At 37.7% G+C, this 23,034-nt stretch overlaps 1 protein-coding gene across 4 annotated transcripts in view; it reads left to right on the forward strand.

Annotated features, from left to right (window-relative positions):
- Window positions 1-23,034, forward strand: part of PHKB (phosphorylase kinase regulatory subunit beta) — a 288,711-nt gene that overhangs the window by 256,148 nt on the left and 9,529 nt on the right. For all 4 annotated transcript variants that reach the window (XM_032424177.1, XM_032424179.1, XM_032424180.1 and 1 more), the window contains 2 exons: window positions 2,685-2,887; window positions 14,238-14,372. In XM_032424177.1, coding sequence (XP_032280068.1) covers window positions 2,685-2,887; window positions 14,238-14,372 — 338 coding nt within the window. The remainder of the gene's footprint in view (window positions 1-2,684; window positions 2,888-14,237; window positions 14,373-23,034) is intronic.

Here is a 23,034-nt window from a genome sequence, read left to right on the forward strand (position 1 = left end):
TAAAGATGCACAGTTACTAAGTAGACCACCCCTTTTTCCTGCTCTACCTTAGAGCTATGATTTTCAACTCCTGTGTTGAGATCAGTGAAGATGCTGACCCAGAAAATGGCATAATACCAACTAAAGTACTCCAGACAGGTTTAGGATAGGCAGGGCAAAGATAGGTGAATAGTGAAGGGCACATTTTTCCTTCTATTCAACATGAAATTCTTCTCACCCTTAGAAATGCTTTGACTCCCCAGATCTTTAACCCTTTAGGCCACCTCTCCCTGTAGTTCCTCCCCTCCCACAAGGACCAGCTCTTGTTAGCTCCTCCTCACAGCTGTCTCCAGTTAGCAATGGTCCCTCTCTCCACTGGGTTCTCATAACAGGCCTGTGACACTTCTCACGATCTGCCCTGGATCCCAATTCATTTCAAAGTGTGTCTCTCTACCCCAGATAGGCTGTGAACCCCTGGAAGTCAGGGCCCAGGTCTTATCCAGCACCTGTCTCAGCATGGGGTCTGGCTTGGAGTAGGCACTTGATGAATGTGGCTTGAATTGAGCCTGTGCATGTGGGTATGCAGAGTGGGATGTGGCTGCTCATTTTTTGTTTTGTTTTCCATAAGCTCTAATTACCTGGCTGAATCATCATCTGGTTGGAATGAAAACCTGTTTGCTTTCTTTCTCTTCTTTGGGAATATGTGTGCTTTATCATGCTTTCCTGACAGTTGACCTAGGGATATAATAAGCTTTAATAATATGAAATACTTTAACCCTCCTTAATAGAATCAGCCCATTGATCATATTTCAGGGCTCTTAATTCATTAAAATTGTAATTATTTCATCTTGACATCCAGCTTGAAATGTTAGGATAGTAAGTTATTTTATCTTGTAGTATTTATTAACAATGAAAAAAAATGTATTAATTAAAAACTCCTGAGAAAAAGTTAAATCACTTTTCACATATGTTATTTTCTCTGTTTACTCCACATTAAGAGGTAGAATTGTCATCCTCATTCATCAGCTACATAGACCAAGGTACAGGAAGTACCTTATCCATTGCCCTTCCTCACCACAGTCCTTACCTCCAGCCACAGTCTCGTATTGTTGCCCTGGACCGAGTCACCTCTGAGAGAAAGTAAATGGGCTTTGGGAAGCTATCTTTCCTTGGATTTTAGGCCCCTGTAGTATATCTGAAAATATAGTTAATTCTACTACATATGAGTATATGAGATTTTAGAGATCTTTGAGGTCATGGCACCTGACACTTGGAGAGGGGTGGGTTAAGGTTAGTCATGTCCATTCTGTGCATTATATGGAGGGGACTCGCAGCCTGTGATCCTGAGACTCTGCACCCCATCTCCTAGAGGCCTTGGAGCCTGTCCTGAGGCTGTGGCTGGATCATTGCCTGCCAGACCAGCACATCTCTCAGGGAAACATTTACAGAGAGCTGAGTAAGCCTGGGAGGCTGACAGCTCCATTTCAGGTGCATGAAGTCCCTTCACTGACTGCATCTTACTCCTTTACAAAAAAGAAATGAGGATGGAGCATTCAAAGTTTATTCACTCATTTATGAAATGCTGCCCTGAGAACTGAAGTTAATACTGTTTCTACAAAGTACTTTCAAATCACCTCAAGCTCTCTGGAATGAAATAGTGGTTTAGTCATCATCACTTCCAGAGGCAGTGATGTGCCTTCTGTTTGTTTTCTTCTTTACACACTGACATTTTAATAAAAGTAATTGTACTTGGACTAACTGGTTGGTACCACTTGTGATATAATAAACCAGCAGTTCTCAGTTTTCACTTCATCACAAAGTTGGGGCAAAAGACCTCATGTTCTGCTCTCTCCCCTCATCTCAGAAAACACAAGGGCCCTTTGATATGCTGTTCATTTTCCTGCCTCTTATAATTGTGCACTTGTCCATAGAAGAGAGAGGGAGGGGGTAATCAGGAGGAAAGAGGGGGTGCAGACTTTTCTGGGAGGCAGGATGCCAAGGATAGAGGAGAGAGATGCAGAGTATTCCTCTTTACCAGTTTCTGCAGCACTCTCTGCTTTGAGTTTTTGTTGTCATTTCCCTCTGTGCTTTCTCATTTCCTAGGCTTGTGGGCAGCCTCGTTTATCCCCCTCCACAGGTGAGAGATAGATCAACAAGTATCTTAATACTCACTAGGTGCCTAGCGCTATGCTGAGATAAGTGGGGGCTACACTAGAACGATATGACCTTGCATCTGCCTTTGAAAAGGTTATAGTGTTGTTAAAGAACAAAAGTTCCACATGAGAAACTATAAAAGAAGTGAAAAATATACTCTCAAATACTAAATTGTGTAGACTGTGCAGTAAAGTAAAACTATCCAATGTATTTTGGTTTCTCTGGAGAGTTTCTAGTACTAAAGTCATTCAGAATAATTTTCTCTTAATAGTTATTTATATTCCTTCCCTACTTTTATCCACTCACCTTCACTTCCCTAACTGGGGCCCTTACCTGCCCTTATATTTTAGACCAGACTGTGAACCATCATGAACCCTAGTGGGAGTCATGCTTTGAAAGCCATTTTAAATAAATAGCAGGAACAGTTATTCTACCTAATTCCCTAGCTCTCGTAGAGTAATTTCAGCCTGCCAGTCATCCTGAGCCTTGAATATTTTCTCTTATCTTTTAGTTTCTAGGAAATTTTTGCAATAAAATTCTGCCACTTATAGGTAACTCTGGGTGCCTTTGGGCATGAAGAAGAGGTTATCTCTAATCCTTTGTCTCCAAGAGTGATTAAGAACATCATCTATTACAAGTGTAATACCCATGATGAGAGGGAGGCGGTCATTCAGCAAGAACTGGTCATCCATATTGGCTGGATCATCTCCAATAACCCTGAGTTATTCAGTGGCATGCTGAAAATACGAATTGGGTGAGTAAAGTGCTTTGCATTTGCATAAAGAGTTGTCCTCCAACAGACATGGCCTGCCCCAGGCCTGGTGGGTATCTAGGAAAGCACATCTTTACCCAGAGTAATAGAGGCAACATCTGGTGGTGTGAAGAAATAAATACCTGTGGCCTGAAAGAATCTTCCTGTTTTTTTAATTTCCATGTTAGACATAATGAAGTAACGCTGTTCTCTGATGAAATTGAACTCCAAGGATTTAAACAACTGCATCATGTTTAAAAAACAAAAAACAAAAAAATACCACTAAGCATTAGTACTTGTAAAAATTCCTGTAAATAAAATGGATAAGCCTTAAGAGAAGAATGATTTTCAGTAAAACTGGGTGTCAGGAAGACACACTGAAGTAAAAATTTTTGTCTTTTTCAGAATATTCTACTGCATCCATTTTCTACCAGAATCTGATTTTTAGTGTTCTGTTTGAAGGAGAAATTAAAAGTAAGGGTCTGGTAATCTTCTTAATCGAGAATTTTGTGAGGCAGGCTCTGGCATTGAGCAGAACTGAGTGTAAGTCCTGGCTGCCACTTACCACTTTAGTGACCTGGGATAAATGACTGAGCCTCTCCAGCCTCACCTTCATACCAGGCTCATTGTTTTATGTGAGATGGAATGAGAGAATGTGTTTTAAAAACCTGCCGCAACCAAAGCATAAATATTTCTTTTCTTTAATGTTGTTTTGATTATCACATACATGAATACCTATCTATAAGAATCAAACAATACTGAAGTATATAGAGTAATCTAATATATGGCCAATTTGGGGGGGGGGTATTCCTCTAGTGTTTAAAAAGAATAGAGAGACTGTCAGGCACAAATATATGTGAGTGTGTGAGTATGAATAAGTGTATAGCATGCTGGTGATATAATTGGATCATTAGTATCTTTACTATTTCTGTTCTACTTGATCCTCAATTTTTGGTAAAAAGTCTTAAAAATTTCTCATTTTAATTATGGATTTGTCTCCTCCTTGCATTTTTTTTCCAGTTTTGTATATTTTAAAGTTTTTTTGTCCGTGTTACTTTATAATTTTAACAATATATCTTCTTTTGTGCCATTTATTTTCTACTTGAATTCATTTAAAAGTATTTTTTTTAATTTCAAACATCTACAAAATTATAGCAACTAGTATAATAAAGCCTCTGTGCCCATACTTTCACTCAGCTTCAACAATATCATCCTGTGGCCAATCTTATTTCACTCATACCCTCCCAATTACTTACCCCACCCAAACCCCCTCCAGGTTTAAAGCAAATCCATCTTATCTCATCTGTAAATACTTGAGTGTGTATCTCTAAGAGATAAAGACTTTTTAAAAACATAACCATGATACTGTTATAATACATAAAATATACCAAATCATATTCTGTCTGATATTATTCCCATGCCTGCTTTCTTCTGTCATTATTAGCTTAATATACTGTCTTCTCTCTCTTTACCTTTAATGTTCTTTTTTCATTTAGTATAGGTATATCTTTTATATTCAGCATCTATGCTGTATTTATTTTTGAGATTATCTTTTCATAGAAATATGTATTTTGTATTTGTGCCATTTCTTTTCTATTTTGACTTATTCATTCCTATCATTTTGTTTTCTGTTTACCATGCTTTCTTTTTGTTATTTTTTTCCTTTCTTCTTTGTGTTGGATTGATTTCCCTCTCATTTCTTAGTTTTAATTTTGCGCATGAGTATGAAGCACTTTATGAAAAACGATTGCCCAGTTTTTCCTTCAAAAAATTACATGTAAAAAAACTAGTTGCTTATTTGGCAGTATCTGCATACCTCTTGATTCAACAATTCTCATTCTGGGAATTTAGACATGTTTTATAGCAGTCTTCATTTCAGCAGTGTTTGAAATAATGAAACCTTGGGAACAACCTAGATATCCATCAGCAGGATATAATAGTTTAAATAAATTATTATAGCCAGACAGTAAAATGCTGTTCAGCCATTACAAGTAACAAGAGAAAGTCTATACTGACATTTATAAATATCCAAGATAAATTAAGTGAAAAAATAACTAAGTTGCAAATGTATTGTTCTATTTTTTAATAAGAGAACAATAATACTACTATACATATATATATAATGTATGTATGGGAAAATATCTGAAAAATAAACATAAAATTGGTGTTAGTTATTTTCTCTAGGAGATTTCTACTTATAAGTTATATTTTTCAGTTTTATTTAAAGTTTTGCATTTGAAGTTATTATTTTTAAACTGTTGGCCTGATTTCAATTATAATATATTTCAGGTGAATTTCTCAATCTTTTTCTCCCCTTTCTTTTGATCAAGAATTGAATTCACTCGGCATAGAACTTGACCTTAATTTTTACCCCTTAAAATTGTTCCTTTCGAAGATTTAGAGGTATTCCAAATCAATTATAAGAACTTTGAATCATACCCTGATTTGTTCAGTCTGCTTGCTCTAATATTTTTAACTCCAACCCCTTGACTACATATAAGGATACAGAAATGGGTCTTTCATGTAAGTTGTCTGTAAATGAAAGGAAATGTGATTCTCTGTATCCACACTGGGTCTTAAAAGTACTCTATTGTCCCAGGCTCAGGTATTTCTCTGAACCTGACTGAGAAGCAAAGGTTATAACTCTTCCAAAGCACATTCTTTGTAATAAATGTTCCATTCAGAGAGCCTCTTTAAGTGATAGTCATCCTTGCAGAGGTTTAAACAAAGTCTTAGAGTAAAAGTTAATAGTTTCCCACAGTTTTACTTCCAGTGCTATGTTTTTCAGCCTGTAGTAGTTTTTCCTTTACTGCTTATTCAGCATTTTAGGCTAATTTATGTTCTTCCAAAAATCCATTGGAATTTTCTTTTTTGAATTCAAATCTGACCTGAAATTTCTCTTCATGGAAATGGAATATGTTTAATTTATTCTAAAAATACTTTTCTTCCTGTTTGTGTATCTGCTACTCTATATGTTCAGTGCCTTCCATGAGAAATAATGTACTTTTTTTCCCTTAAACTGTGCCACCCAGAATAAAAATGTCAGGACAGCAACATGTAACTTAGTATTTAACGATAGCAGAAAACCTCCTAATGAAGATTTGCCATGAAATTTTAATTATTCATTGTCCTGAAACTCATCCTGGAATTAATCGTGGCATTATATTTTCATTGTGAGTATTAACAATGTCCCAGCCCAACTCATTAATGTGTATATTAATGTGTATTTTCCTCTCACGTGGGGCTCACAGATTTAGCTCTAAATACATTTTCAGTTGGAGAGAAGTCTGTTTTTTTAATAAGGTATAATTTATTTGAGAAATTTACTTCTGCTAGGGATAGGGACTACATCTTATCTTCCTGTCTGTGTTGGGGTCTTGCTCACAAGAGATGTTCAATATAATTTGACAATCAGATTGTTTAATATATAGGTTATAAGCAGGTTCAGATAGCTTGCTTGAGCCAGTGATGGGGAATCTAGGAAAAACAAATGATAGCATGTCTCTGTGCTCATTAGATAAAGAAATAAAGCACTCTTTTACTTTTTTTAAAATTACTTCCTTTCTTTAATTTTTTTCTATTTTTTAATTTAAATCCAATTAATTAACATATAGTGTATTATTAGTTTCAGAGGTAGAGTTTAGTGATTCATCAGTTGCATATAACACCCAGTGCTCATTACATCACGTGCCCTCCTCAATGTCCATCATCCAGTTACCCCATGCCCCCCACCCCCCTCCCCTCCAGCAACCCTCAGTTTGTTTCCTATGATTAAGGACTCTTTTACTTTTGATAAATGCAGTTCATTTGGACAAGTCATGTCCTTCAGGAAATTACCAAGTTAAACAATGTCTTGTTTATATGAAAATCCACTTATACATGTAGAAGGTAGAAGGATATAGCACTCTTCTCCCTTCATTTATTAATGGAGTGGTACAGTTAATCACATCAGTATGGTACAAGTTGCCTTATCATGGTACCTCTCTAAACAGCATTCCCAATAAGGATCTAAGGGGATATGCATACGAATAACATGGTTATTGCACTCAGAAGTTCACTATGATACACTATTTCCTCCTCTTCTTCCAACATAACCACAAATATGATTTATTGAATGCCTATTATATACTATGTAATATGCTAAAATACTTCACATATATTATCTGATTTAATCGATTCAACAACTTTGAGGTAGGCACTAGTACCCCCATTTTAAAATCAACTAACCAAGATTCAGAAAGCTTAGATGACCTGTCTTAGTCAAACCAGTATGTCAAAGTGGGATTCAAACCCAGATTCTGCCTGACTTCAAAGTTCTTGTTCTTTGATCCTAAGCACTTTATGTATGTTTTCACTTATGTAAACTGTTGCTCTTTTCTCAGGGAAACAGACATTGCTGTTTTCCTAAATCCTTATGACCTTTAAGGTCTCTTCTACATGATTTCAACTTATGACCCATTTTGTATTCAAGTATTCATGTAACAACTATGATGTGCATTGGCTCCAGATGGTTTTCATCTTTTGTTTATCACCCCTTTAATCTGGCATTAGTAGTGTTTAGCACTATACAGTGCAAGGCACACCAAGGAGCCTGAATAGTTAGAAATTAATATAAGAAGTGAGATTTTGCCCCTCTGTTCATCATGAGACCAAACCAATGGAGATGATTTGGAACTGATTCTAAATTAGCTCCTTGTACACTGCAAGAAATGTATAAAATACTGTGAAAATTTAGCAAAGTAACTTGCCCAAGGTCGTAAGACCACAAACCAGGATTTGAACCTAGAGTGAATTTCTCCAGTGTTCATGTTTCCCCAGCCTCTATTCCAGCTCTCTTGTCTATAAAATAGGGAAGCTATCCTTGCTTGGTCTTCCTCATTGGATTGTGAGGATTCCGGGTAAGGAATGTGAAGATGTTTCGTAAAGCTTCAACAGTATTGCCGTGACATTCAGTAATTTGAGCTCCTCTATCATGTGGCTTTTGGAGTATGTATCTTTATACATGCCAGAAATCCCAAGAAGGAGGAACCTCTCCCATCCATCACACATTCTCTCTCTCTCTCTCTCTCTCTCTCTCATCTTCTAGTCCTAGGCTTGCAAAGACCTTCTGCTCCCTTAAGATATGAGGGATACCTAGAGGTATCCCTTTCTGCCATGGTTGTTTCTCCTTGAGAACCCAATGCAGTGATCCCCAAACATTTCATGCAAAACCTTAACTCAAAATCCCTTTTGGATACTCTGCTGCCATGTAACATGGTCTCACCCCTCCATCCCTTGATCATCCCTCATGAAATATTTGGCAAACCCTCCAAAATCCCCTTATACCTATGCCCATAGTGCTCTTCGACCACATTAACAGAAAGGTTTTGGAACCTTGGTTCTAGTCTAGGGATATCAGACAACACTAGAGAAGTACAATTATCATGTCTGTGGGGCTTGTGATAGTGTCCCTCTGAAAAGGAAAAAGATATTTTTGTATCTTTTTAATATATTTTTATTGCACTTTATCCTTAATCAATTTTACTCAGATCTCAGCTCCCTAAGTGAAAGGCTTCCTTGCATGTTAGTTTACTGCCAGCTGCAGAAACGTACTTATATGTTTCTTTATAAGAATTTACCTTAAGTTAGTCCCTAGAAGGTTTTAATTTAATGATGAGCAAAGTATTCATTTATAGGGTCCTTGAATGTCAAATTTCTTATAAACTGTTGAACTTGTTTCCCCTCTAAATCACCCCTTTGTGTATTACAGTGATTGCAGCATGATTTTAAAAGAAAGGGGGGGGGTGTTATAGAAAACATTATTTTTTTACTTCTTTAAAGGTTAATTAAAGCATTTCAGACTCATTCATATCTAACTTTTTCCTATTGTTTCTCTTGTTGATTGTGAATAAAGAGATGATAGTTCAGTCAGCTTTTAATACCATATTCCTCCTGAAATGCCAACATTCACTAGGCTGAATGGACATAAGAAATAAGAATGTTTGTTTCAGTCATGGTACCTTTACCCAGAGTTCCTCTGCACTATGTGTGCTTTTATCTCTCTGTTTTAACCTTTGTCTCTGAGGTTTTTGGGTTTTTCAAATTTATTTATTTACATCACCTGCTGCCTCAGTTGCTTTAAATCAATGCTACCATGTTTCTTTTCTCTTTTTTCCAAGGTTAATTCTGCCAGTGCAGTTTCTCAACATTACTGCTATCAGGCACTCCTGTGAACAAAATTAACCTGCTCACAGGAATGGTATTCTAGTCTGATAATGATTTGATTTGCTGTCTCATTATTGATTTGTGCTCCAGCTTTCATGTTGAAATAGATCAAGTTCCTGACAGGCCCATTACTGTAAAGACCTCCAATCAACTGCTTTCTGCTCTAGGTCTGTCAGTCACGCTTTAGTGGGAGATCACCCCTGAGGATATATGTTATCAGGCCTTTTTTATCTCTGCTTTTCATACTGCCAGGACATCCTCTGTAAGCAGTTATGCTTCGGACATGTCTTGTCTTCTGATGCCCACAACTGGGTCTGTGGATCACACATCTGATGCTTAGAGAAGGCCATTGGTGTCATAGGTACTAGACTATAACATTGCTTGTGCAGTAAAGGAAAGGAGGAGGTAATTAGAAGTCTGAGTTCATTAGCATGGCTTGATACTCATTCAAAGGTCTTTGTTTTTGACATTTGATACGAGGTGAGGAAGTGAGATGATGGAGCTCTCCTACCTCTATTCTGATTATTTCAGGGGTAGAGTGAGTGAGTCATTGTTCTCCAGTTACCAGACAGGAAGCTCGGTTTGCCTTATCAAATTATCACCCTCTCTGTATTAATATGAATCAAGCAAAAAAGTCCCTTCCTGCCCAATTTTCCCATCTCCTCTTATATGGCTTAGTAAATGCTTGCAGAGAGTTATACATTCACTTGTTTAACAGCAAACTTGGCAAACACTTCTTAGTATCTTCAAATTGGCTCAAAATAACTATTTTTAAAGTTGCTATGAATCAGAGGCATGTTTTCAGAAAATGTCAGCTGTCCTGGTTTACCAGTGATGTCAGATTCCCATGTACTTTATTGTATATTTCACTCCTTATTGGGGCATGTTGGAAAGAAAAGTACCAATATGTACACAATATGCTTACTAACCTCACAACAAGAGAGTTTTTAGAAGGATAAGGTTATCCCTAGGACTATATAGGAATGCTACTCCACCTTTTCATACTTTCCCAGCAGTGCTGAGGAATTCATTGTCCTCAAGTCAAACCTTGATACACATGAAGGTTGATCTGGTCAGTCATGTGTATCTGCTACTTTCTCATTTGCTTATTGGCAAGTAGAGCATGTCCCTGGTTCTTTAGACAGACTGAATCTATACGGATGTGGTCCAAGGATAACCTTCATTCTTTTGACCTTTTTTGCTTGCTTGCTTTTTCTTTCCCCATTTTGCATTAACTGCTTTTACATCGAAATTGTCAAATCAGATTTGATGACTTTATCAGCGGGAATGAGGGTAGGAAGTGAGATATTCTCATGCAAAGGAATTAATGCCCTTTTATATTAGTAGTTCTAAAAATGGATTAAATGTCTTTGAATTTTTTAACTGTGTTTCTCACTTGGTAATTTACATTCTCTGTCTCTGACTGCTGTATAGTATTTTATGTCTAAGGCTTTTGCTGGTTTTTTAGTCCTTTGAAGAATTCTGAGCTAAAAAGATTAGTTTGGCCAACATTTTTGAATGAATAAATGTATTTTAATAATCTGGCAGATAAGTTATATTCATTTGTGCTAGAATGTATGAAAAACAGTCACCTTCTTTCTTTGGTGACTGTTGAGTACAATGTTTTCTATAATTTGGCTCACAGAACTACTGAGATTTTGTGAACAGAAGGAAAAAACCTGAGGGAAATTTTTAGATCTCCAACTATCTTTATTTATGGTACTAAAGATTTTAAAAGGTAAATGTGATAAATAATGTTCAGTTTAAATAACTCAAGTTTTGGAGGACTTTAGAAAGTTAGTTTTTTTTAAATTTTAAAGTTATTTATTTTAGAAGGGGACACCTCCTGAAGTGGATTTGGCCCTTGCTTAAGTAACTCCAAGACTTCAGTGTAAAAATTGTATTACCTTTTTCCAACCTGAATCTCAGAGGTCAAATAAAAGGAGTTTGCTAACAAATAAGTCAATCAGAGAAAGACATGTATCATATGACCTCACTGATATGAGGAATTCTTAATCTCAGGAAACAAACTGAGGGTTGCTGGAGTGGGGGGTGGGGTGGGAGGGATGGGGTGGCTGGGTGATAGACACTGGGGAGGGTATGTGCTATGATGAGCGCTGTGAATTGTGCAAGACTTTGAATCACAGATCTGTACCTCTGGAACAAATAATGCAATATATGTTAAGGAAAAAAAAAAAGAAGATAGCAGGACGGGAAGAATGAAGGGGGGGAAATCGGAGGGGGAGACGAGCCATGAGAGACGATGGACTCTGAAAAACAAACTGAGGGTTCTAGAGGGGAGGGGGGTGGGGGGATGGGTTAGCCTGGTGATGGGTATTAAAGAGGGCACGTTCTGCATGGAGCACTGGGTGTTATGCACAAACAATGAATCGTGGAACACTACATCAAAAACTAATGATGTAATGTATGGTGATTAACATAATAAAAAAATTTTAAAAAAGGAGTTTGCTAACATTTTTTATGACTCTGTAATTTCAAAAGCTTTTTAACATACATTGTCTTATTTGTTCCTCAAAATAATTTCATAAAATGAGCTGAACAAGTAATAGTGATATTCCCATTTGAAAAATAATTTGCCAGTGGGACACAGTTGGTGACAGAATTGATATTTAAGCCTATCTTTATTGTTTTTGCTTTTCATCATAAAAAATTTAAATGTTTAATAATAGAATAATTTGGTAAATACCCATGTGCCCATTATTTAAATGGGTATAGGCAATTGTTAGCAATTTACATTTGCTATATTTGCTTCATCTTTTTTTTTTCTTTTTGGCTGTAGATTATACAGCAAATTCCAGACATTTTTGCTTTTACTCCTCAATATTTTAATAAGTATATATATCTTAAAAAGGACATTTTCTCAATAATCACAATACCATTACCACACCCAACAAAATTAGCAGTAATTCCTTAATATCACCTAATACCCAGTTCTTATTCAGATTTCTGTGGTTGTCCCCAAAAGAACTTAAAAAAAAAAAAAAAATAGGATCCCAAACAAGGCCCACATGTGGCACTTGTTATGTCTCTTCAATTTGTTATGTCCAGAATAGGACCCCTAACCCCTACTTTTCTTTTCATGCCATTGACTTGTTGAGACCAAAAGGCAGGTCTTTAGATTTTTAATTTGATGTTCTTTCTTTTATACTAAGTTGCCTCAAATGTAAATGTTAAATGTTAAATAAAGAAAATAATAGAGGACAATTATAACCTGTAAAATTAAAAACTTTTTTTTTTATTTAAAGAGAGGTCCATGGAGCAGTTTATTATAACTGAAATATTATTTTAACAGCTAATTTCATAAGCAACTTTAACATCAAAGCATCCAAAGTAACTATATCCTTGTGGCTTTTAAGCTGATATAACATTTTGTTTATTTTGTTGTTTGCAAATGCTTTTTTGTCATCTTTATTGTTCTTACTAGTGAGCAACTATTAAATATTTATTATGTACTGTCAACAGTAATAGTAGTAATAATAATAAATCATTATGTTTTGTCCTTGTTTATCTCTCATGCATCTCAGTGCAATTAACTGGTAGACTAGTTAAATTCCTAACTGCTAGAAATGACAACAACAAAGAATATGGCAGAGGATAGGAAAAAGAACTGAGAGTTGCTTTAGCAGATGGCAGTGAGAATGGAGCAGTCATAGAACAGGGACATTTGCCTTGTGGCATGTGGGCTGGCCCAGCAGACAGGGACATACGCCAGGCTTATATCACCTGGGCTCAGCTGGGAAGGCTTCACACTTTTCTTATTCTTTTCCTCTGAGAGACATTAAAGGTATCCCATGAGGATGCATCAGTGTTGTTTTGCAAAGCAGCCTTGGCAGAAAGAAGGACTTTAATCTTTTGATTATTTCCACCCAACTTTTTCATCCTCTGTACCTGCAATAGCCTTGTAGCTTGTCTTTCAAAGTGTATCAGGACAAAGATAATGACATATTTGAGTGCAGTAACTTAGGCACTTTAAATCTTCACTGCTGTAACTAGATGTTTCTTCCAGTGGATTGGCTACACAGCTTCCCTTTGGGAGACAAAGTATCATGGGTGAGTGAAGGCACATTCTTTCTAGTTGCTGAGCTGCAATGTCTCTGTTTTTTATTCAGTATTCACCGAAGGATTTAAGGATAAAGTTTGGGAATCTGCTGTGTAAAGCTAATTCCCTAGCTCTTCCTAATGGTGTGTAGAGTTCTGGTCCCCTAAGGCACGGTATTATTTCCATTTTTTCCTTGGTTTGCATAACTAGTTTATCTAAGTTCTTTCCTCAGAATACAGTAAATGAAAGAAATGAGATGAAAGTGTAAAAATACTTATTAAAAACTTCTTAAATTAAAAAGTGAAATAATTTACATATAAAATAATCAAATATTTTACCTTGGAAAATACAAGGCACACAAGTAGTACTCCAGTTGCCTAAGTAATTATATTAAAGCTTCTTCTGCAATAAAAGTAATTATTTTATGAACAGTATTTATCTATTAAAGAATAGATTCTTTAAGAATAGGTACATGAACAGCATTTAAATATCTATAAAGGAGATTCTTCTGAAATCTATTGGTTAAAGTACATTCTCTAATATACTCATATGATTGAGTTATGACTAACTGTGTCCTTGTACCTCAAAGGCAGATACTTCTTTGTCCCCTCCAATGACAAGGGGATGACTGCAAAGTAAAGGAAATAGGTGTAAGTGCTTGTCCTTCCTGGGAAAGGAACATTTGTGTAATAGCATATCTCAGCCCATTTCCAATTCCAATGAATTGTTTTTATCCTACTTGTTTTTTGCATATATCTAGTATTATGAAAATAATAGCGTAGCAGCTATTGTACACAGTATACTTTCATACCAAGTTGGTAGAATCTCATTTAAGAAGAACCTAAGTCCTTACCTATTTTAGTGTTTACTACCTAACCACATGTGCAAGAGCAGCCCTCTTTTTTAAGAATCGATCATGTCATGTATTCTTGATGGAAGTAATTATATCAGTGGTTCAGAAAATTCAGATGGCTTTTTCTTCATATTACCCTTTCAGTGGGTCAGTGCTGTTAAGGGCATTGTTGTGAGAAGCACAAGGTGATTTTATTTCAAGAGTTACTGATTCATGCTTCTCCTGTTTTCTTTCAGGTGGATCATCCATGCTATGAAATATGAATTACAGATCCGTGGTGGAGACAAGCCAGCCAGAGACTTGTATCAGCTGTCACCGAGTGAAATTAAACAGCTTCTGTTGGATATTCTCCAGCCTCAACAGAATGGAGGGTAATGAGGACCCGTTGTTACTTATAGAACACTCTGGATTTATAGTGACATCCTACTTTGATATATATGAAATTAATAAGACAGTAATAAGAAATTAAATGCAGCAAAGTATCAGAGGTCACCCTATGGTAGATAGTGTACACAAAGATACTAATCAAAATGTTTATCTTCATTTGTGGTTTTGTGTTGATTTTATTTTATGCTGTTTTCAGGTGTACTTTATCAGTGTTTCTTAATTTTTATTATTTTGTACAGAATGTAAAACTTCATACCGTGTTGGTCAGTTCCGTTTTTTGAATCTTTGTAGCACTTACCATCTCCTCCCAACATTTTGGCATAAAGATAAGAGTTTGGTAACATTATTTGAATAAGTTGCCTGTAACTCTGTCTCCCTAAGTAGACTATGAACTTATACAGGGCTAAACCATTTCATAGACTTAACTTGTGCTAAGCTTAGAATAAGAACAAAACAAATACTTGTGGAATGCATCAAATTGAAGAATATTTTATTACAGAAAGAATTTTAATATAATTATTTAGGCAAGCATTTATTAGCACTATTTGTATGCCTGATATTTTCTTTTTTTTTTTTTTAAAGATTTTATTTATTTATTTATTAGAGAGAGAGAAACAGCATGAGAGGGGATAGGGTCAGAGGGAGAAGGAAGCTCCCCGCTGAGCCGGGAGCCTGATGTGGGACTCGATCCCAGTACTCCAGGATCATGACCTGAGCCCAAGGTAGTCCCTTAACCAACTGAGACACCCAGGCGCCCTGCCTGGTATTTTCTAAGGTGGTATAGTTATATGCCTAGAAAAGAAGTCTTCTACAAAAGTAAATCTGAGGGGGGAGGAGCAAGATGGCGGAGGAGTAGGAGACCTAAATTTCGTCTGGTGCCAAGAATTCAGCTGGATAGGGATTAAACCATTCTGAACACCTACGAACTCAACAGAAGATTGAAGAAAACAATAGCAGCAACTCTGAACAGAAAAGCAACCACTTTCTGGAAGGTAGGACGTGCGGAGAAGTGAATCCAAGGTGATATTCGGGAAGATACACGGTGGGGGAGGGAGTCTCTGTCGGCCGCTACTGGCAAGTGATAGAGCAACAGAGCACAAAATCGGAAATTTTAGAAGTCGACTCTGCTGAGGGACGTCACTCCAATGGCTAAGTGGGAGGTGGAACCTTCGCTGGGACAGTGTGGTCTCAGGACTCTCGGGTCACAGAAAGACCAGGGGTGCCTGAGTGTGGCAGAGCTCCCAGGTATCGGAGCGGGGAAGCTGGCTGCAGAGACGGAGCTGAGGCGCAAGCTCTCAGCTAGGGGTTGCCATAAACCGTGATCCGCGGCACAGTCAGGTCACTGCTCTTCCAGCAGGGACCCAACAAGTGGCAGATCTGGGGAGACTCCCCTTCCTCCCCTGGAAGGAGCGGCGCGGGAGTGCACCACAGGGATCTGCTGGATTTGGAGACTCCACAGGGATCTGCTGGGTTTGGAGACTCCACACGGGGTGGTGCGCCAGAGATAGAAACGCTCGGTCACAGGCCGGGTGAGCACTTTAAATCTGGAGCGGCTGGAGACCGGGGAGAGAGGAGTGATTGACTGCTTTTCTCTGGGGTCTCACTGAGGAGTAGGACCCCGAGCTCTCGCCTCCTCTGGGGTGGAGATTGGGAGGCTGCCATTTTCACTCTTGTCTTCCAAAGCTGTATGGAGAGCTTGCAGGGAACAAAAGCTCCCGAGAGCAAACCCGAGCAGATTACTTAGCCCGGACCAGCAAAGGTGGGGCAATTCTGCCTCCAGCAAAGACATTTGGGAACCACGGCAACAGGCCCCTCCCCCAGAAGATCAGCGAGAACAGCCAGCCAAGACCAAGTATACCCATCAATGAGAACGGCAGAACTCCGAATACTGCACATAGAATTCATGGCTTTTTTCCCATGATTCTTTAGTCTTTCAAAGTTAATTTTTTTAATTTTCTTTTTTCTTTTTCCTATTTTGAATTTTTCTTTTTCCCTTTTTCAACCAACATCTTCTCAATCCTTTTTTAAAAAATATTTTTTATTTTTCATTTTTAGAGTCATATTCTATCCCTTCATAGTAGTTACCCTTATTTTTGGTGTATATATATATATATGGTGTATATATACCATACACCATATATAAAGTTGTTCTCTCTTTAAAATTTTGGGATACAGTTTCTTCTAACAGATCAAAATATACCCTAATTCTCTAGTGTATGGCTTTGTTCTAGTCTCCTGCTTGATCACATTCTATCTCCCTTTTTTTTTTAATCCTCTTCTTTCTTTTTTCAACCAACTTCTTATCAATTCTTTTTATAAAATCTTTTATAATTTTCATCTTTACAGTCATATTCCATCCCTTCATCGTATTTACCCTTATTTCTGTACATATATAAGCTTTTCTTTCTTTAAAATTTTGGGAGGCGCTTTCTTCTAACAGACCAAAATACGACCAAAATCTAGTGTGTGGCACTGATCTATGCACCAGCCTGATCGTATTTGATCATATTCCAGTTTTTTGTTTGTTTGTTTGTTTTTCATATTTTTCCTTTTTCTTTCTTTCCCTTTTCCCCCAGTTTCAGGTCTCTTCTGATTTGTTTAGTGTATATTTTTCTGGTCTTGTTGTTACCCTGTTAGCATTTTGTTCTCTCATTCATCTATTCTCCTCTGGACAAAATGACAAGACGGAAAAAATCACCTAAACAAAAAGAACAAGAGGCAGTACTGACTGCCAAGGACCTACTCAATACGGACATTAGTACGATGTCGGAACTAGAGTTCAGAACGATGATTTTAACGATACTAGCTGGGCTTGAAAAAAGCATGGAAGATATTAGAGAAACTCTTTCTGGAGAAATAAAAGAACTAAAATCTAACCAAGTCGAAATCAAAAAGGCTATTAATGAGGTGCAATCAAAAATGGGGGCACTAACTGCTAGGATAAATGAGGCAGAAGAGAGAATCAGTGATATAGAAGACCAAATGCTGGAAAATAAAGAAGCTGAGAAAAAGAGAGATAAACAGCTACTGGATCACGAGGGCAGAATTCGAGAGATAAGTGATACCATAAGACAAAACAATATTAGAATAGTTGGGATCCCAGAAGAAGAAGAAAGAGAGAGAGGGGCAGAAGGTATATTGGAGCAAATTATAGCAGAAAACTTCCCTAATTTGGGGAAGGACACAGGCATCAAAATCCAGGAGGCACAGAGAACCCCCCTCAAAATCAATAAAAATAGGTCAACACCCTGACATCTAATAGTAAAACTTACGAGTCTCAGAGACAAAGAGAAAATCCTGAAAGCAGCTCGGGAGAAGAGATCTATAACCTACAATGCTAGAAACATTAGACTGGCAACAGACCTATCCACAGAGACCTGGCAGGCCAGAAAGGACTGGCAGGATATATTCAGAGCACTAAATGAGAAAAATATGCAGCCAAGAATACTATATCCAGCTAGGCTGTCATTGAAAATAGAAGGAGAGCTTGTTTGAAGGTTCTAGCAGGGGAGCGCAGCTACTCGTATACCCTTGATTGAAGAACGGTCCTCCTCTATCGGGGAAGTTTGTCCTGTTCGACCAAGCACACAGCTTCAGGAGGGATGCACATGGAGCGGTGAGGGAGGAAGGGGACACCTGCCTAGCCAGCCAGAGCAGCCGAATCCACCCTGGCGATCAATGGGGTGATAAAAAGCTTCCAAGACAAACAAAAACTAAAGGAATTTGCAAACACGAAACCAGCCCTACAAGAAATCTTGAAAGAGGTCCTCTAAACAAAGAGAGATCCTAAAAGTAACATAGACCGGAAAGGAACACAGACAATATACAGTAACAGTCACCTTACAGGCAATACAATGGCACTAAATTCCTATCTTTCAATAGTTACCCTGAATGTAAATGGGCTAAATGCCCCAATCAAAAGACACACAGGGTATCAGACTGGATAAAAAAACAAGACCCATTGATATGCTGTCTGCAAGAGACTCATTTTAGACCCAAAGACATCCCCAGATTGAAAGTGAGGGGGTGGAAAACCATTTACCATGCTAATGGACACCAAAAGAAAGCTGAGATGGCAATCCTTATATCAGACAAATTAGATTTGAAAACAAAGACTATAATAAGAGATGAGGAAGGACACTATATCCTACTTAAAGGGTCTATCCAACAAGAAGATCTAACAATTGTAAATATCTATGCCCCTAACATGGGAGCAGCCAATTATATATGCCAATTAATAACAAAAGCCAAGAAACACATTGACAACAATACAATAATAGTGGGGGACTTGAACACCCCCTTCACTGAAATGGACAGATCATCTAAGCAAAAGATCAACAAGGAAATAAAGACTTTAAATGACACACTGGATCAAATGGACTTCACATATATATTCAGACCATTCCATCCCAAAGCAACAGAATACACATTCTTCTCTAGTGCCCATGGAACATTCTCCAGAATAGATCACATCCTAGGTCACAAATCAGGTATCAACCAGTGCCAAAAGATTGGGATCATCCCCTGCCTATTTTCAGACCACAATGCTTTGAAACTAGAGCTCAATCACAGAGGAAAGTTGGAAAGAACTCAAATACATGGAGGCTAAAGAGCATCCTACTAAATAATGAATGGGTCAACAGGGAAATTGAAGAAGAATTTAAAAATTCATGGAAACCAATGAAAATGAAAACACAACTGTTCAAAATCTTTGGGATGCAGCAAAGGCAGTCCTAAGAGGAAAGTATATAGCAATACAAGCCTTTCTCAAGAAACAAGAAAGGTCTCAAATACACAACCTAACCCTACATCTAAAGGAGCTGGAGAAAGAATAGCAAATAAAGCCTAAACCCAGCATGAGAAGAGAAATAATAAAGATCAGAGCAGAAATCAATGAAGTAGAAACCAAAAGAATAGTAGAACAGATCAACAAAACTAGGAGCTGGTTCTTTGAGAGAATTATCAAGATTGATAAACCCCTGGCCGGACTTATCAAAAAGAAAAATGACCCAAATAAATAAAATCATGAAATCACAGCCAACACCAAAGAAATACAAGCAATTTTAAGAACATATGAGGAGCAACTATATGCCAGCAAATTCGATAATCTGGAAGAAATGGATGCATTCCTAGAGATGTATCAACTACCAAAACTGAACCAGGAAGAAATAGAAAACCTGAACAGACCTATAACCACTAAGGAGACTGAAGCCGTCATCAAAAATCTCCAAACAAACAAAAGCCCAGGGCCAGATGGCTTCCCAGGGGAATTCTACCAAACATTTCAAGAAGAATTAATACCTATTCTTCTGAAACTGTTCCAAAAACTAGAAATGGAAAGAAAACTTCCAAACTTGTTTTTTGAGGCCACCATTCCCTTGATCCCCAAACCAGACAAAGACCCCATCAAAAAGGAGAATTACAGACCAATATCCATGATGAACATGGATGCAAAAATTCTCACCAAAATACTAGCCAATAGGACCCAACAGTACATTAAAAGGATTATTCACCACGACCAAGTGGGATTTATCCCTGGGCTGCAAGTTGGTTCAACATGCGCAAATTAATCAACGTGATACAATACATTAATAAAAGAAAGAACAAGAATCATATGATCTTCTCAATAGATGCAGAAAAAGCATTTGACAAAGTACAGCATCCTTTCTTGATCAAAACTCTTCAAGGTATAAGGATAGAGGGTACAAGCCTCAATTTCATAAAAGCCATCTATGAAAAACCTACAGCAAATATCATTCTCAATGGGGAAAAACTGAGAACTTTCCCACTAAGGTCAGGAACATGGCAGGGATGTCCACTATCACCACTGCTATTCAACATAGTATTAGAAGTCCTAGCCACAGCAATCAGACAACAAAAAGAAATAAAAGGCATTTGAATCAGCAAAGAAGTAGTTATACTCTCACTGTTTGCAAATGATATGATACTTTACGTGGAAAACCCAAAAGACTCCACCCCAAAACTTCTAAAACTCGCACAGGAATTCAGTCAAGTGGCAGGATATAAAATCAATGCACAGAAATCAGTGGCATTCCTATACACCAACAACAAGACAGAAGAAAGAGAAATTAAGGAGTCGATCCCATTTACAATTGCACCCAAAACCATAAGATACCTAGGAATAAATCTAACCAAAGGGGCAAAGAATCTGTACTCAAAAAAGTATACATTGAGGAAGACACAAAGAAATGGGAAAACGTTCCATGCTCATGGATTGGAAGAACAAATATTGTGAAGATGTCAATGCAAGCTAGAGCAATCTACACATTTAATGCAATCCCTGTCAAAATACCATCCACTTTTTTCAAAGAAATGGAACAAATAATCCTAAAATTTATATGGAACCAGAAAAGACCCCGAATAGCCAGAGGAATGTTGAAAAAGAAAAGCAAAGCTGGTGGCATCACAATTCTAGACTTCAAGCTCTATTACAAAGCTGTCATCATCAAGACAGTATGGTACTGGCACAAAAACAGACACATAGATCAGTGGAACAGAATAAAGAGCCCAGAAATGGACCCTCAACTCTATGGTCAGCTAATCTTCAACCAAGCAGGAAAGAATGTCCAATGGAAAAAGACAGTCTCTTCAACAAATGGTGTTGGGAAAATTGGACAGCCACATGCAGAAGAATGAAACTGGACCATTTCCTTACACCACACACAAAAATAGACTCAAAATGGCTGAAAGACCTAAATGTGAGACAGGAGTTCTTCAAAATCCTAAAGGACAACACAGGCAGCAACCTCTTCGACATCAGCTGCAGCAACTTCTTCCTAGAAACATCGCCAAAGGCAAGGGAAGCAAGGGCAAAAATGAACTATTGGGACCTCATCAAGATAAAAACCTTTTGCACAGCAAAAGAAACAGTCAACAAAACCAAAAGACAACCAACAAAATGAGAGAAGATATTTGCAAATGATATATCAGATAAAGAGCTAGTATCCAAAATCTATAAAGAACTTCTTAAACTCAACACCCAAAGAACAAATGATCCAATCAAGAAATGGGCAGAAGACATGAACAGACATTTTTCCAAAGAAGACATCCAAATGGCCAACAGACACATGAAAAAGTGCTCAACATCACTCGGCATCAGGGAAATCCAAATCAAAACCTCAATGAGATATCACCTCACACCAGTCAGAATGGCTAAAATTAACAAGTCAGGAAACGACAGATGTTGGCGGGGATGCGGAGAAAGGGGAACCCTCCTACACTGTTGGTGGGAATGCAAGCTGGTGCAGCCACTGTGGAAGACAGTATGGAGGTTCCTCAAAAAGTTGAAAATAGAGCTACCCTATGACCCAGGAATTGCACTACTGGGTATTTACCCCAAAGATACAAATGTAGGGACCCGAAAGGGTACGTGCACCCCAATGTTTATAGCAGCAATGTCCACCATAGCCAAACTGTGGAAAGAGCCAAGATGTCCATCGACAGATGAATGGATAAAGAAGATGTGGTGTATATATATACAATGGAATATTTTGCAGCCATCAAAAGGAATGAAATCTTGCCATTTGCAACGACGTGGATGGAACTGGAGGGTATTATGCTGAGCGAAATAAGTCAAAAAGAGAAAGACATGTATCATATGACCTCACTGATATGAGGAATTCTTATTCTCAGGGAAGAAACTAAGTGTTTTTGGAGTGATGGGGTGTGGGAGGGATGTGGGGTGGCTGGGTAATAGACATTGGGGAGGGTATGTGCTATGGTGAGCGCTGTGAAATGTGTAAGACTGTTGAATCACAGACCTGTACCTCTGAAACAAATAATACATTATATTTAAAAAAAAAAAGAAGAAGACAGCAGGAAGGCAAAAATGAAGGGGGGGGAATCAGAGGGGGAGACGAACCATGAGAGACTATGGACTCTGAGAAACAAACTGAGGGTTCTAGATGGGGAGGGGCTGGGGGGATGGTTTAGCCTGGTGATGGGTGTTAAATAGGGCATGTACTGAATGGAGCACTGGGTGTTATACGCAAAGAATGAATCATGGAACACTACGTCAAAAACTAATGATGTAATGTATGGTGAGTAACATAACATAATACAAAAAAAGTAAATCTGAGCAAATGGGAAGACATCTTTGTTCTTAAAGAGGAACACTCAACATTATAAAGGTATCAGTTATAAATGTAATGCAATTCCAAAAAAAATCCAACAAGCTGTTTATGGAGGTAGATAGGTTAATACCAAACTTCATATGGAGAAGGAACCATGCAAGAACAACCAGAACAACATAAAAGAAGGACTCGCCCTAACAGACAGTGAAATGTACTATAGAACCTCTATGATAAAAGTGTGATGCTGGCACATGAACACATAAATAGGCCGGCTGAACAGAATGGAAAGTCCAGAAATAGGCCTAAGCTCATGTGGAAATTTAATGTGTGATAGAGGTAACATTTCATATCACTGGGTCAAGGATGGACATTATTTTTTAAATAAATAGTGATGGGACAACTGGATAGCCATTTAGGATAAGATAAAGTTAAATCCATACTTTATACTGTACACAAGAATGAACTCCAAATAGATTTGCTATCTAAATGTAAAAAATGAAACCACACCGGAGCTAAAAGAAGACATACCGCTTTAACCTTGGTATGAGAAAGG

This window comes from Phoca vitulina, unplaced genomic scaffold, assembly GCF_004348235.1.
Source record: "Phoca vitulina isolate PV1807 unplaced genomic scaffold, GSC_HSeal_1.0 scaffold30, whole genome shotgun sequence".
In the NCBI taxonomy this organism is placed as follows: domain Eukaryota; kingdom Metazoa; phylum Chordata; class Mammalia; order Carnivora; family Phocidae; genus Phoca; species Phoca vitulina.